Source organism: Gymnogyps californianus, chromosome 2 (assembly GCF_018139145.2).
Source record: "Gymnogyps californianus isolate 813 chromosome 2, ASM1813914v2, whole genome shotgun sequence".
In the NCBI taxonomy this organism is placed as follows: domain Eukaryota; kingdom Metazoa; phylum Chordata; class Aves; order Accipitriformes; family Cathartidae; genus Gymnogyps; species Gymnogyps californianus.
Window position 1 is genome coordinate 54,443,157 of NC_059472.1, and position 16,359 is coordinate 54,459,515.

Consider the following 16,359-nt stretch of genomic DNA (forward strand, 5'->3'; position numbering starts at 1 on the left):
TAAAACATTTTAACAATGGTCATTTATCATGTTCCTCAAGAGAACCAATAAAATGCAATGAATACACATCCTCTGATGCTGCACAGATACAAAATGTATAGTTTGTTTACAAACTAATATTACTGAATGTAAAATGAAGTAACATTTTAAAAAAATATATTGGTAAAGGTCCAAAGTTTACATTTTCTAAAATATTAAGTTCATGTTTTATTTACAGACCAGCTTTCAAACAATTATTGGCATTTTAAGATAACTGCTTAACCTGATGAGTACATGAATAAAATGAAGCTGTAAAAAACCCCAATCAAACAAAAAACCAATAATCAAAGTTCCATATAACAGTTCCAAAAACACTATTTTCAATTTCTATTTAGAAAAGCAAGATGTGATCTACCACACAGTAACTTACCAGAAACTGGTCTAACACTTTCATATGCTATAGGTATCGCAAGTGACCAATGTTATCCAACCACGTGCCCAAGAGTGCGTTTTTTTGCCCATTCCAACTTCAAATGAAGTTTTGACAACAGTTGTATTTACAAATTCAAAATAAAGGCTCGATATCCCTTTGGATTACATTACCACTGTTATTGTGTCTTCTCTTGTTGACTACACGTAGCAGACTGCAATCCAAAGACCACTTACTTTGTTGACTCTGTGAGTTAACAGTTAAATTAGCAGCATCTACCCCAGCTTGTCTGAAAAAAACCCAGGCAACTCTAAGTAACAGACTATTAGTGAACACTGATTCTGGATCAATTATGACTGAAGTCACTCACTGAAGTCTCCCTCTTGCTGAGAGGTGGTGTGTCAGAAGGCAGAAGTTTTTAAACTTGAACGGGACCTATTAGCTGGTATGACCAGCCATGACACAAAACCCAGCCTGAACACTGCGGGCAGGTACGCGATAGCTTATGGCTGTGCTCTGCAACTGCAGAGGTCCGGCAGTGACACCCGGTCACTCGCCAGTGCAGCTAATCCTCCTGTGCTGCCAGAAACGCTCCTCTGCCTTCACTGTGCTAGGCTAGGTGAACTGAAAGCTGCATAATAAAAACTACAGCCTCAGGCTGTATTAGCTTTAAGTAATTTCTACTGCGTCCGAGTAAGGAAGATGTCTCCTTCTCTACGCTGCACCCTTTCTCCTTTGTGGCTCTGTCCCATCTCCGGGGGCCTGCATAAGCGTGAACATAGAAACAAAGGAGGCAGGCTCTTTTCCCCACAGAAGGGACTGGTGAGTGCCACGACCCTTCTGCTTTGCCAGCCAGGACCACTGTGAATAGTGGTCAGTTTTTTAAGGAAAGCAAGTATTTCATTAAACTTATCACCTTGATTAAAATAAGAGGATATCTGAGGGAATGGGATAACAAGCAATTTCATTTTGATCACTGTTCCCCCTCACACTCTGTTGTACCAACCTCTAGCATGTACATTAGGTGAAAAAAGGAGGAATTAAAAAGCTTAGGGAATCAATGTCTGTTTCTCAAAAATTGTAGGTATAACACCTTCACGCTTATGAAAACCAAGTATTTCCTTTCCATGTTTGTTATTTTCTGAGATCTCAGCGTTTTCAAACATAACTCACTGATTTCGATGTCTACACCGTATGCAGTATTCCATACTGGATGAAACAAAACATCAGCCGGTGATGATTCCTGTTTTATCGAGAACTTGATCATATTCTCAAATTAAATCAGGTATTAGTGCATTATACTGCTAATGACAACAAAACTATTTCTTATTCTAAGAATACCCATCTCTGAAATACTTTAAAATACCTAACCAAGCAATGCTATGTGTTCCTATGTAGCATTCAAATCCTCTAAAAATATGTTTTCTTGAAAAGATAATTCTCAGTCTAAACGTATACCAACAATAGATTTTGTTCAATTTAATTTCTTATATTACTTCTGATAAAGTTTCTGCTTTTAACTACAAGCTATAGTTTCTAATTGCTGCTCTGCTTCAGCAGCCATAGCTGCTGCCTGTAACTGTTCTGTTTCACTCTGGATGGAATTGGCTGTAGTAACCTGTTTTCTTTCACTGTGCATATTGTTCTCATGCCTTTTTAGATCAGATGCTTTAGCAAATGCTTTAGTGCAGGAACTGCAGACAAAAGGTTTCTCTCCTCGGTGTCTTCTTTCATGGTCTTTGAGGTGGGACTTGTGCTTGAAAGCTTTATCACACATATGGCATGCAAATGGCCTCTCATTACTGTGAACTCTTTCGTGCTTTTTTAGATCTGGTGCACGAATAAAAGACTTTCCACATACCTCGCAACTGTAAGGCTTGTAACCTGTGTGTATTTTCAGGTGCTCTTTCAAATGAGCTTGCGTGGTAAAGCCCTTTGTACACATTTCACAAACAAACGGTCTATCAGCAGTGTGTAGCTTTTCATGTTTTCTCAATCGCGCTTCATCAGAAAAGGTCTTACCACAAGCCTGACATACAATGTGTTCCCTGTGACCGTAAAGCAAATACTCAAACTTCATATCCCCAGCTGCTGTGGTCCAGCCGGGTGTCTGTTCATCTTTCACTTCACTTATGCCATCATTAAATGTCAAAGCCTGAGGGGTCTGAGATCCTAAGTCTTTTGATTCGGTTGTTTCCATAGGCTCTACTTCTTGGCCATAGCAGTTTACTTTTCGAACCTCTTCACTTCCCAGCTCTTTCAGAATCGCTTCTTGCACTCTCAGGGTAGTGGTAGGTGATTTTCCGTCTTCCTGACTTGGGGGAGTTCCTTCCACCGTCACATCTGATGGACTATCATCGTGATCTCCAATTTCTTCCACCTCATCATCTTGGGTATCATTAGGTTCCCCCATAGGACGGTTTATTTTTAGACAGTACTTGCTCTTGGACTGTGTGTTCTCTTCAGGACTAGATACATCACGCTTCTGAGAGCAGAGTTTATCCAGAAATCGAATACCAAGAATCTGGCCTGAAGACATCATCAAATTTACATCCTCTTTCTTAACAGAAATCTTTGCAGTATACATGTAATTGAGAACTTCCTCAAAAATATCAGAACGAAGAAAATCTATTTCTATTACTGATGAACTATCAACTTCCAGTTTTTTGAAAAGCTTTTTGAAGTAGGTACTGCAGGCAGCAAGCACGCACCTATGTGCTCTGAATTTAACATCTTCAACCACAATAGCTATGTCACAAAATTCTCCTTCCAAACGTTGTTCATTTAATGTTTTCAGGAACACAGTTTTGTGATCGTCGTCATTATATTTAATAGTTTCAGACATACTGATGAAAAACTCCTGTAAAACAACACGCAAAAGTTTTGTAATTTTTGTAACGTAGTCTAAGTCGTAAAATCCCAACAGCCGATCTCATTCACCCACTAAAAGAATTGCCAAATAATTTTTTTGCTTAATATGACCAGAAAAAGCCTTTCAGATTATAAAAGCATTACTCTTAAACTTCTTTTAAAATTGTGAATACATAAAAGTCTTTCCCTAGGTTATACACCTTACAGGACACATAGCGATTTATAAAGGATAATTTTTTGTATCAATATATTAATTTATTCAAATATTTATTGATTCAGTTATCCAAAACTGAAAACTTCCTCTGTGAAGTTGCAATTCCCAGTAAATGTATGATCCAACTGCAGTAGAAGTTGTTCTTATAGCTAAAGGAAATGTTAATACTAAAAAATGTATAAGGAATACTCTTAAATGTGTCAGCATAACAAACCAAATGTGAAATATCAAATATAAGCCTTACCATGAACAATGCAGGAAATTTTCTGAACAAATGATTACTAAATATTTCACAGATGATTAACCCTTACAATGGGCCAACTTCAGCCTGAAAGACAGGAAGATAATAACATTTTAAGAAATTATAAAATCTATTCCAAAAATGGCTTTAAATTTGTGTGTTAAAACACAGCATTTTCAATTATGTAAAATGATACAAAATGCAGTTAAAATACCCAGTTATTTTAAGTGGTTCTACAGATGACTGCATAAATTGATCTGATAGCACTGTTGTCATAAACGATGTGTTTACTTTCCTCTGGCTCCTTCACTTCCCTGACTCCACTTTCCTGCTACTTACTTTGCACTGCACCTAAAAGTCTGACAAACCTCTACAGGAATCAACAGTGTTAACCCAGTGACCAACCCATCAAAAAGGTGATCAGTCTTCTGCTGAATTAAGTGTGTTAGGCAAGCCTAGCGGAGAGTCTGGCAAGCAGACCAAGCATCCCAAAGGACAGCAGACTGGGCTGTGGGTGGATGCGCATCCAGGACCAGGGAAAGAGACACCAAGGATACCAGATCTCCTCGAACAAACAGAAGGAGAAACTGGAACAGCGGAAGGATAATGCAAAACGCATAATTTAAATTATTCAATCCCAGTCTCCTACAGGCATCTAATTGTGACAGAAGCAGGAAATGCAGCGGAGAGGAGGGAAATTTAATATTTGGTTCAGAGCAAATCCTCTATCAGCTGGCACAGAGCTACCGAGAACTCCTTTCCTAAATTCTAATTTATCCTTGACCATATACAAAACGGAAGCAGATGACAGGTAAGCAACTTGCACTCTTGGCGCTGGGTGTTTAACACGGTATGGGAACACCTGGCTCCCTACAAATACCTTTGCAAGTCTGGCATCTCACCATATAGTGCCACTGGCTACTAAAAAACTGAGGAAAGCGAAAATTCTTTTCTTAGTCTTAAATGATCAGATGTTAAGATAGCCAGATCGGAAGTGCGTAAATATTTGAAATACACAAAACCAAGAAACACTGTGTGTATTTTTCTGGGATGTCTCAGTCTACCGTCCCAGGAAAATGTATCAATCCAGCACCGAAGAGGGCAGGACAAACAACTACTTCAACAGGATCCGTTTAGAGTTCTTTGCAAGCTGGGAAAAATTCTGCTTTCTTTTTAAGCAAACAGCAAAACCTCACTGCTAATAATCTAGCCGCAATCCCACCCTGTTCCGTTAAACAATACGCAATTTCGCTGCAAATCTGTTGAGACTTACTAAGCGAGAACCAATTATAGGAGAAGTAATTGGCTGAAAACAGTGTTCCTGAGTACTCAGGGATGTGTAACTGGTGAAAGAAACAAAGTTCCTACTCTGCGAGTGGAGCCCGGTAGGCACTTGACCAGAGCACCTCCAGCACTGACTAAAGGCAGGGGGAAATTCTCATTGCCACTGGGTTACTTATTCCGCGGGGTAATCCTCGTTACTCCTACACACACACACTTTTTACACTGCCGTTACCACCGCAGGAACGGGGGGAAATGTGTCTGGGGTTGTAACTGTTCGCGCAGCTCCCGCCGCCGCCGTCCCAGACAGGCTCGGTGCCTCGCCGCCTTAGCTCTCGCGGCTCTGAAGGCGCACTGCCGCGGCGCTGACTCCCGTGCCCGTGACCACAGAGGCAGCCAGGCGCACGCCCGCTCCATGCACCCGCCGGCGAGGACGCGGCGCAGGCGGGTTCCCGGCGGGGCCCAGCCCTGCCGGGCCGCCGCCGCCGCCGCCACGGGAACCCGCGCCGCTACCGCCGGGGGCCCGCGGCCGCCGGCGCGGCCCTGCGGCAGGGAGACGCCGCCCGCGCTCCCGGCCCGTCGTCGGGGGCGCCCGCGAGCAGCAGGCGGCCTCTCTCTGGAGCGAGCCCGGCGCTCCCCCCGCCCCGCGCCGCCTCACGGGGCGGCACGGGGACGGCGCCCCCCTCCCCCTCACCCCAACGGTTCTCGCGCGGCGCCCGCCCCGCCGGTGGCGGCGGCGGCGCCGCCGGCCGAGGCGACGCCAGGCTCCCGCCGCCAGGCCGCGGCCGCGCGCCCCTTTGTTGCGGCCGCCGCCGCGCGGGGCCCGCGCGCCCCAACGTGCGCATCCGTCGCTAGACGTGTCCTCCTCGCCCTCCCCCCGCCCGTCGCGCGCGCGGGAGGCAGGCGCGCGACGGCTCCGAGCTGCTGACGGCGGCGGCGGGCGCGCCCGCGGCGCCTCCATCTCACCCGGCGCGAGCTGCCTGGGCTTTAACGGCTGCGGCCGTCAGCAGCCAGGGCTGCTGGAGGCGGCGGCAGCAGTGAGCGGGGGAGGGAGGGGGAAGGGGGGGGGAGGGGGGCGCGCGCGACGGAGAGCGCGCGCGTGCAGCACAACGGCGGCCCTGCCGCTGGGCGGGAGGGGTGGGGGGGGGAGGGAGGGAATGGGGAGAGGGCTCGCGCTTACCTGCCGCCCGCGCGCGCGCGGAACCGCACTTCCCGGGGAGCGCGGGGGGCTGCCGCTGCCGCCGCTGCCGCCGCGCGGGAGGGGGCCGGGGAGGGGGGGAAGGGAGGGAGGGAGGGAGGAGGGGGGAATTTGGGGAGGGGGGCTGGGGGGGGGGCCTGCGCGCGTCTCTCCGGCCGCCACCGCCGCCTCCTGCACGAGCACTCAGTGCGCGCGCGCGCGCCGGGGGCGGGGGTACGTGCATGCGCGGTGCGAGCAGGGCGCGCCTGTGCCGGGGAGCGTGGAGGAGGCGGAGGAGGTGGGGAGGAAAGCGGGGGGAGCGCGCCGGCTCCATCTCCCTCTTCGGGGGGCCCGCGCGGCGGCCGCGGCGGCGGCCGCGGCGGGGGAGGGGAGCGGCGGCGCGCGCCGCGGCGCCCAGGGGCCGCCCGCGCCGAACGGGCGCCGGGGAGCCGTTCCGCCGCCGCGCCGCGGGCACCCGCCCCGCCGCGCCTGCGCCCGCGTGTGCGAGCCCGGCGGCGCCCCCCGGCCTGGCGGCGCACGGCGGCGAGCCCGGCGCGGGCTCGGCCCCGAGCCGGATGCCGGGCGGGAGAGGGGGAGCGAGATGCGAGGGAAGGGCGCGAGGCGGCCGGCGCCGCGGCCGTTGAGCGGCGCTCGGAGGGGCGGGGCCGCGCGGCGGACACGCCCCGGCGGGCGGGAAGGGGCGCTCGCGCCCGGCGGCGGCGGCGCGGGAGCGTGAGGCGGCAGCGGGGTGTTGCGCTCGCAGCGCCGGTGTCGCGGCTCTCCGAAAGGAGCGGTGGGGCCCCGCGGGGCTGCCGGCTCCTTAGGGCCCCGCGGCCCGGCCCGGCGGTGGGCGGGGCTGGGGGGGGTTAATTTAGGCGGGATTTTTAAAAAGCAGTTATCCGGTGAGTGTTCGTTTGCGTTGGCGGGCGCCCCCCGGCTCTCGCGGTCCCGGGCGTCCGCAGGCACGTTACCGCTGTGGGGTAACTGCCGTGCTATTGCACGGGTTTGTGGTTAAAGGCTGGGGGTGCGCTTCTGCCCCTCCGCGTCTGTTGTGTCCTCTGCGTGTCACAGAGAGGGAAACACGGCTGCCTACCAAAATCTGCGGTAGGCCATCACTTACTCTCCGTGGTTTAAACAGCTGGGGGTTTGAATTTCAGAGAAAGAACACAATCACTAGAAAGAAATAAAAGCTATTATTGCACTACTCATCTTCCACCTCCGATTTTTCTTTTTGAAAACAGTTCGTGAGATGCTAGCCTCGTGTTTTTGTAGTAACATTGGTGATTTGCATTCAGAAGGCAGAACTAACTGTCTTAAATCTTTAAGTATTTCTGAATCCCGTACAAGAATTCCCTCCAGTGTGGAAGGAGCTTCCCTTTTACAATTTCATGACATCCTGTTTCTTTCTTCGACAGTGCCTCAAACGCTCCTGTAATAACCTTATTAGTCTTGAGAAACATGTAACTGCTGAGTTTACCATGCTGACCAGCAAATTATGCCTCTTCATTTCATTTTGCTCTCTGTTCCTGCTCTGTACAGCGCCTGGCACAGCGTGGATAGGCTTAATATCTAGGGCCGGGTTCTGCTGTAATGCAAGTAACCAGAAGTAAACTCATGGTGGAGAAGAGCATGGTACCATAGGAAAGGTATGGCTATCCACTTTTTCCCTCTGCTTTTCTGTGTGTTAGGCTACTTCTGAATGTGTACTGCATGTTTCAAATTGTATCATTAGTAGCTCTCACTGAGATACTAAAATAGAGGAAGTGTATGATGTTCAATATCCCGACCAGATAACTATGAATTGTGGAGAATGAAAAATAAAACATTGTTACTGTCTAACTGTCTGTGGTGGGTTGACCCTGGCTGGATGCCAGGTGCCCACCAAAGCCGCTCTGTCACTCCCCTTCCTCAGCTGGACAGGGGAGAGAAAATACAACAAAAGGCTCGTGGGTCGAGATAAGGACAGGGAGAGATCACTCACCAATTACTGTCACAGGCAAAACAGACTCAACTTGGGGAAATTAATTTAATTTATTACCAATCAAATCAGACTAGGATAATGAGAAATAAAACCAAATCTTAAAACATCTTCGTCCCCACCCCTCCCTTGTTCCCAGGCTTAACTTCACTCCTGATTTTCTCTACCTCCTCCCCCCCAGTGGCACAGGGGGACAGGGAATGGGGGTTGCGGTCAGTTCATCACACATGGTTTCTGCCGCTCCTTCCTCCTCAGGGGGAGTACTCCTCACACTCTTCCCCTGCTCCAGCATGGGGTCCCTCCCACGGTGGTCAGCCCTCCATGAACTTCTCCAACATGAGTCCTTCCCACAGGCTGCAGTTCTTCACAAACTGCTCCAGCGTGGGTCCCTTCCATGGGGTGCAGTCCTTCAGGAACAGACTGCTCCAGCATGGGTCCCCTGCGGGGTCACAAGTCCTGCCAGCAAACCTGCTCCAGCATGGGCTCCTCTCTCTCCACGGGGCCACAGGTCCTGCCAGGAGCCTGCTCCAGCACGGGCTTCCCACAGGGTCACAGCCTCCTTCGGGCATCCACCTGCTCCGGCGTGGGGTCCTCCACGGGCTGCAGGTGGATATCTGCTCCACCATTAACCTCCATGGGCTGCAGGGGGACAGCCTGCCTCACCATGGTCTTCACCATGGGCTGCAGGGGAATCTCTGCTCTGGCACCTGGAGCACCCCCTCCCCCTCCTTCTTCACTGACCTTGGTGTCTGCGGAGTTGTTCCTCTCACATCTTCTCACTCCTCTCTCTGGCTGCAATTGCTGTTGCACAGCAACTTTTTCCCCTTTCTTAACTACGTTATCCCAGAGGCGCTACCACCGTCGCTGATGGGCTCGGCCTTGGCCAGTGGCTGGTTCGTCTTGGAGCCGGCTGGCATTGGCTCTGTTGGACACAGGGGAAGCTTCTAGCAGCTTCTCACAGAAGCCACCCCTGTAGCCCCCCTGCTACCAAAACCTTGCCACGCAAACCCAATACACTGTGTCATATTTTTCATTACATATAATGTCCCAGGTATTTGCCGTGTGGTCTGAATTTGGTGGTGCTGGCTGTTTGGTAAGCTTGCAAACTGAGACAAAGAGTTCCTCGTTTCTGTGTGGAAGTGCTGGTACGCTGCTGGATTGTAAATGCTATAGATAATATTACAAAGCGTGTACAGTGAGCAGTAGGAGTAAAGGCTGTTAAAATTTAGCAGTACCAGGTAATAATAATAAAATTGCAGGTGCAGTTCAAGCAGCTGCTAATAAGTGGCTTATTTAAACTATTGCATGTGAGACAATTACGCATTTTCCCGTGACTACTTTTGCTGAGTAATTGAAGTGAACAGGAAATACAAAAGAGTCGTGAGAATCCAAGTATCTGGTGAAACCTGCTTGTCTAAAGTGCACCTGTGAATATGTACCCTACACACCTTATGAACACCCTGTGCTGAAAAGTAACAGAGGAGCCCACAAGTCATCTCAAGTGCTGATATGTGGAAAGCACAGGTAGAATAGCTGCGTATATAAAACTGAAGCACAGTAACAGGTCTGAATCTGGGCATGTTGCACTAGGTTTTGGAAAGAAAACACAAAAGGTAAAGGTCACAGAAATTTCCGCTGAAAAGACCTGGGATTGAAAGTATGTATTATTGAAGGTGAAGCATAAGAATAAGGAAACACATCTCCACTAGCATATCTGTGGGCTAATACATGTAGTCATGTCAGTTGCCAAAAGCAAGTATTTTTTCAATCATCTATTGGAAAATGCCCTTCTGCAGAAAAAGTGTAACCAGGAGGAAAAAATGTCCTGATCACGTCTCTGACTGAAACACTCTTCCTATGAAATTACCCTGTACCCAGCTAACACTGATAAACATTCAGGCTTTGAACTAGTTTTGCTGTTTTCCTATCATCTGATGAACCAGACTTGTAGATACTGTGGAACTGTTGAACCAACAGGCTGTTTCCAGACTGTTTGGATTGCAGGGACATCTGTAGGGAAAAAGAGCCCTTTGTAGGATGTGCCTGTTTGTTTAGAAAATTGTGTAACAGGAGTGAAGAATGACAAGTGCCACTTTCTGCAACCATGTGTGAGGCATCGGAGATGGCATGCAGGAAAGGCTGAAGGTTTGCATCTAACGTGTTCTAAGTGGCAACTGGTTTTAAAACGTATATTAAGTGTCAGTGGGTTCTTGTGTGTTTGTGATGGTTAGGTTTGTAAAGCCTGTATGAGTTACAAGTGATGATACAAACATCGCAGTATTATGGCCAGTTTTCATGTATTCAGGTTGTATCTTGGTCTTGCAGAAACGGTCGTCGTACAAGGACATAGATTTTCCGTGTTCACTTTTCATGGGTTGGATTTCTCGTCAGGCCGAGGGGGCAAAAGAAAGTGACAATACAAAACGTCCAATATTTGTGAAAGGGAATCACAGAGCCTGTTAGCGTATTCCCACGTGTCAGCAAGGACGGTCTATGTAAGCCTCCCGAGAGTGTAAGCGAATGCGCTAGGACAGAGGACAGTCAGGGAGCAGATGCTCCTTGCAGTGTGTGTTTCCCATAGCAACCTGGCAAATTTCCCAGCAGAAATTTGCGTGCGAGTTAGTCATGGTTTTGCATCACTTACTCACTTCTGTGTTTTCAAGTATCCCCACAAAAGAGGGAATAGTAGAGACATACGAGGAGGAGCAGAGCATAGATGATGGAGGTTGGCGGCACAACCCCTGGCTAAGCTGTGCGAACAGAGATGGTGGGAGGCCATCTCATCCTCTGAACGATCGAACAGCACTTCGATCGTTTGCACCTGTGCCAGACGGGACACAAGTCCTCTCTAGAGACCCTGATCTCTAAAATCTTATTTAATAGTACTGTATATTAAGTAGAAGAGCATTTTAATTATATACTTTTCTTACCAATTAATTCTAGTACACCTTGTGACGTGTTTATCTTCCGTCATGTATAGTAATACATGATGATACTCGTTTGTCAAAAGTTGTGGTAGGTAAGAGATGCGGCCATGTGAACACAGCAGTTCACGCTCTGTGCATGCACAAGGCACTCCATATTCTTTTTGTTTCTAAGCAAAATAGTCAGGTCTAGCTGTATGTTGCATAATTTTACACACCTTATTACTGTCCCTGTTGGACAGTCTCTCTGTCTCTGTTCCCCACCCCCCCTTTTTCTGGGGTATATTTCTTCATGTTTTGGGGTTTGCACTCCATTTCTTTACTAATTTTCTCTATTTCTTCCCTATATCCCCACCATCCTCTCATTTTTCCTTTTCTTTCTTCTCTTTCACTGTCAATTACCTTATTCTAGACCCAATTCTTGACTCTGTCTGGCATCCTTATTCGATTGGAACCATATGGACAGTGAGTAAAGAAGGATGGATGCCACTTTCCAATGCCAAGTGCCAGAGGAATATCACGAAACTTCCCTTTCCTTTCCTCTCCCGCAGTGTTCTCTCTCTGTTTCCTTACTCTTGTGTCGTTATCTTCCTGCCTTATTCAGTTGTGATCCTGTACTCTGGTGCTAATGCTAAGAAGCACTACAGGTAGAGGCTTTAGGGAGCAGCAATGTCTCCTGTCATCCACAGCACCCAATGGAAAGAGGACACTGAGCAGACGTGAGAGGTCCTAGAAGAGAAAGAAAGACTGTGACGTGTATTTGGATCCTTCATCCTAGGTAAAGATGGTATCAAATGAACAAAAGCCCAAAATTACACATTCAATCTTAACCTGGATATTTCTGGACTTTTAAGTGTGTGATATATAAGAGGAATAAAAGGCATTTTGGTGAATTCATTAATATTCACCAGGCGAGAGCTGTTTCTGTGCTTGATTCCTGTTTGTATTGCAGACCTGCTAACGTTATGAACACACTCCTAAGAAACAACTGGTCCACTAGAGTATAACAGCTTCCTCATGCCTGATCAATCAAAAAAGAACAGATTTCTCATTCACAGGTCAGGTATATTTTTGATTTACAGAGTGCATATACCATCTGGTCCTATAAGACTAGCACGGTGATTTCGGTTTCAGCCATGTTTCATGTTCAAGGCAGTCTTTCAGTATGCAGTTAATAGAAGAGACTGCCATTCTGTGAATTATTTACGTGATGTCCAGTTTGTTTGTGTAAGTAGGACAGACAAATTTTTTTGGATGAATGATCTGCTGGTGTGAGAACGGGCAGAGCAGAACAATTTAACTCTTCTTTGCGGTGGGGTTGTGGTTACCAAGTTATCATGGATCTCGTCATGGCTACGCGAAAGTAATTTTTATTCAAATGTGAATTTTTGGACATGGCATTTTCTGCATTTTCTGAAAGGAGCCAAGCTTGCCAAATGTAAACAAGTACTGTTTACTGGGATGTATTTATTTTGTCAAAAAAAAAAGCCTTTATCTTGTGTTTGAATATTGGAAACTGTTCCTCATAATTATGGATAGGCTGTAATTGATAAATCAGTCGTCTCACAGCTACAGCCGCCAGTCCCCCTCCAACCTCATTCTTTGTCAACCTCATGTTTTGTTATTCCTGAAAGTTAGATGTTTACAGCAAGAATAGCTCATTAAATTCTCCATTGCTATTTTTGTTATTTAATGCTCTATAAATAAACTAAAAGCAATATCTAATCTAATTTGATTGATAGTTTCACATCAGTCAGCTACACAGGGTACAACAACAGAAGGAAATGGAGCCTTGTCCATGCTACACAAAATGCTTGAAATTCTGTACCTGAGACTGAATAACCAAGATTCCATTGACCATTCATAAACCTCTCACAAAATGCTGTCAGTAGAGAGGAATCAAGGCCCCCCTGGTAGACAGCTTGCCTGCTCCTAGGTGATACAGCTGCTTTCTTCGCTAGCTGGTTGCAGATGCTTATTTGCAGACATTTTTCTAAGCAGCTGAGCATATTTTGGCATTCATACGCTTAAAGAGAGGTGGAGAGCTTCACACAACAAACAAGTTGTGCGGCTCTATGCGTGATGTTTTATTTAAAGGTAATCAGGTTTTCTGCCCATTTGCTAATAACCATAAACTTTCACTTTTTAAAAAGTGCAAATTTTAGAATGGAGAGCACTTTTGATGACTATTCTAGTTTGCACATTTCAAGCCTTCATCAGCACTTTCCCCCAAGGAGATCAGAAAGATTTTAGCCTATTAACACCTGCATTTTTGATCTCACTATTGAATCTGAGTATTTGTAGAGAGCATGGAAACAATTTTATGATAATGAAAGTAGAATTCAGAACTGATCTCATCTAACAGCAAGTCATTAAAGATCACTGGAAAACACGTCAACGAAAAAAAACCACAGAAAAACATTTGAACTGAGCTGGATTCAGGCTAGAGGCAAAAAAAGCTCAGTGCTCTGTCAGAACTGTTAAATATCATTGATTGTAACCTGTTCAAGAGTAAGAAAGATTTGGATAATGGGAGAAGTGTTTGATTCATTTTGAGGGAATAAATGGGCCTAGAAAGCTAAAAGAGTTATCCTGATGTCATACAACATTAAGGAGTTAAGATTTGGCTTTTCAAATTTCTCAGTCCCGTGGACAAACACGCAACCGTCATTACCAGTCATTAAAAGTCCAGAAAAAGAAGGAATAACTTTGGTATCCACTTCTCTTCCCTGAACTGGCAGTCTCTTTGGTTGTATTAAAAGTGGCATTAACTGTCCTGGAGAAAGAATTAATTCTAATGGTCTGTAATGTCAGTTATTCAAACAAGCTTCCTTTTAATTACCTTCTAATGAGAAGCATACATAAAATAATAGCAAACGTAAAAACAGAAATTGCAGTTATTCTAGTGCTTACTCTTGCTTACAACCTTTCCCTTTTAGAAGAACAAGCCTCACACATTGCCTTCAGGCAACTCTGAGATACAACTCATTTGCACCAGCAATAAAGCTGTTTAAGATACCACTTTTTGCTGATGTTTTTGGCCACACGGTTATAGGAACGCTGCAGAAGAGGGAGTCTTATCTGGCAGCCTCAAATGCTTCTCAAGCAGAGGAGAAACAGGAAGAGAAATGAAAGGGGAAAAGCTAAGGTACAGAAGGAAAATAATACAGAAGTAGGAAGGTGAAATCTAAGGCTGGACTGGCACAGGTCTGGTAAAGGCAGCCGTACCAGCGGGGTCCCCCGGCTTAAGCTGGTCTGAGCATCCTTGGATCAAGGACCGGCATTTCCACAATGGATCCTGGCCTTGGAGCAGTGGCAGGTCCCATGGTAAAGCGTTCCCCTTACCACCTGCTGGTACTTCTATTATTGGTGGCAGCAGGCCTTGTTGTTGGATGAATTTGGTTTTCTGTATTTAATGTTTTGCAGAAGGGGATGTAACAGATATAACATAAAATGAGTCTCATCAATGTGATAGGTCTGTACCTGTCCCAAAGAGGCTGCAAAATTTTTGCCCAAGAATATGTGTGTGTGTATGTGTGTGTGTGTGTGTGTGTATATATATGAGTAAGCTGAGGTAGGGAGGTGGTGTGCATGGTTTCGGTTGGTGGACTCGTGACGGATATCAGTGTCTCATTTGCTGTTGAAATACAGCACACCGTTCTGGTTCCCATGTTCTGAAAAGGATGCAAGAAAAAAAAAAAAGGAGCAGAAAAGAGCTTCAAAATTATTTGGAGGGCTGCAGGAAGTGTTTTACAGTGAGAGACTTTAAAAGCACAAGCTCTTTAGCTTCCTCAACAAGTACGCATTAGGATGATTTGATTACAGCGACTAAGACACTTACTTAACTTAATGGAGAGAAAATACCGAGTGAATAAAGGGATCTTTAGTCCGAAGACAAAGGACCTGAATTGCCCATAGCTGGAAGCTGAGACCATGAAACCATTCAGATAGGCAACGAAGCATACATTTTTTGAACAGAGGGAGTGATTAACTGTTGGAACAAACCAGCAAGAAAACTAATGGATTCTCCATCTCTTGAAATCCTCAAGTGAAAAAATGAATGCCTTTGAAAGTTATGCTTAGTCACACGCTAGTTAATTGGCTCCAAGTAAAAGCAGCAAGTGACATTGTGTCCTATTTATATAGGAGGTCAAATTAGATGATTATAGTAGTTCTCTTTGGCTTGCCAGTCTGTGAAATACTGCAACTGCCAAAGGCCTACATTAAAAGGAAAATAATGCTTTGAAGTTAAGCACTCCAAGGGTAAAAAAGGCAGAATTAAGGTTACTCTAGTAATCTTCACTCTGATCCTCTGTGCATTTGCATTATGATGCACTCTTTACTCAGTCACCCAGATTTTCCTCTCAACATGGACCATTACCAAAGTGATAAACCTAAATTTTTAGAAATCAGACTCTTCTATTGCTTGATCTAAAGAAACAGCTCCTACCTCTTTTCTTTTATGTGGGTCAGCCCTTAGTGAGGGGTGCAATGAACAAATAATTTTATAAAGGACTGGCAGAATGAAAGGCACTTTGTATCAATGTCAAGTGAATTAAAGTATGAGAACTCTGGATCTTCAAGGAGAGAGGATACCCCATTAAGCCATCAGACTTGTCCTGCCTATTCTGAAAGGCACACAGGTATGGAGAGGGCACGATCCTGCCATATTAAGAACCAGTGTTCTGTTCATAAATGCAGATACAGGACATTGGTCACAGCCCAGTTGCAGAATACAATGTATTTTTGCAGGGAGGATTTTCTTTCTCATATTTATATGTGTTACCTGAGATGCAGACAAGCGTCATGAGACTACCATATGCCTGTTAGGAAAAGGAATGAGACTGAGAAAATTTCCTGCCCAGCAATTTGCTTGAACCCATTCTCCTTACAGTCAGTGGGAACTCATAAGGGAAGTAGATGTGAATCCATAATTTATAATCCAGTGTATAGATAAAACTGGCTTGTCAACTAACATGAATTTTTGAACACATCACTTCATATTTAGAAAAAAATATCAAATTTTGATTGAGAAAAATGTATAGAGCGATGCAATTATCTTTTAAACCCATTATAAAGATATCCCTTTCTATGGCTCTGTATATAACAGAGTATTTAGGACATAGATTTACTAATTTAAAGTAAAATAATAGTGTAAGTACATTTTTAGGCGAGAGGGGAAAGAGGGTTTTAATTTATAATGTTGCCTGCCTTTGTTTATTAGCAGTCTAACATTACATTAAGAAGTTCTGTGTTAAGAGTAT

General features: G+C 45.8%; 1 protein-coding gene across 1 annotated transcript; it reads right to left on the reverse strand.

Annotated features, from left to right (window-relative positions):
* ZBTB14 (zinc finger and BTB domain containing 14) lies at nucleotides 1–3,763 on the reverse strand. Its single transcript, XM_050891842.1, has 2 exons — nucleotides 3,739–3,763; nucleotides 1–3,269 (listed from the first exon to the last, which is right to left on the reverse strand). The coding sequence occupies exons 1-2, from the start codon at nucleotides 3,739–3,741 to the stop codon at nucleotides 1,926–1,928; spliced, it is 1,347 nt and encodes a 448-aa protein (XP_050747799.1). The 5' UTR covers nucleotides 3,742–3,763; the 3' UTR covers nucleotides 1–1,925.
* Nucleotides 3,764–16,359: the final 12,596 nt, after the last annotated feature.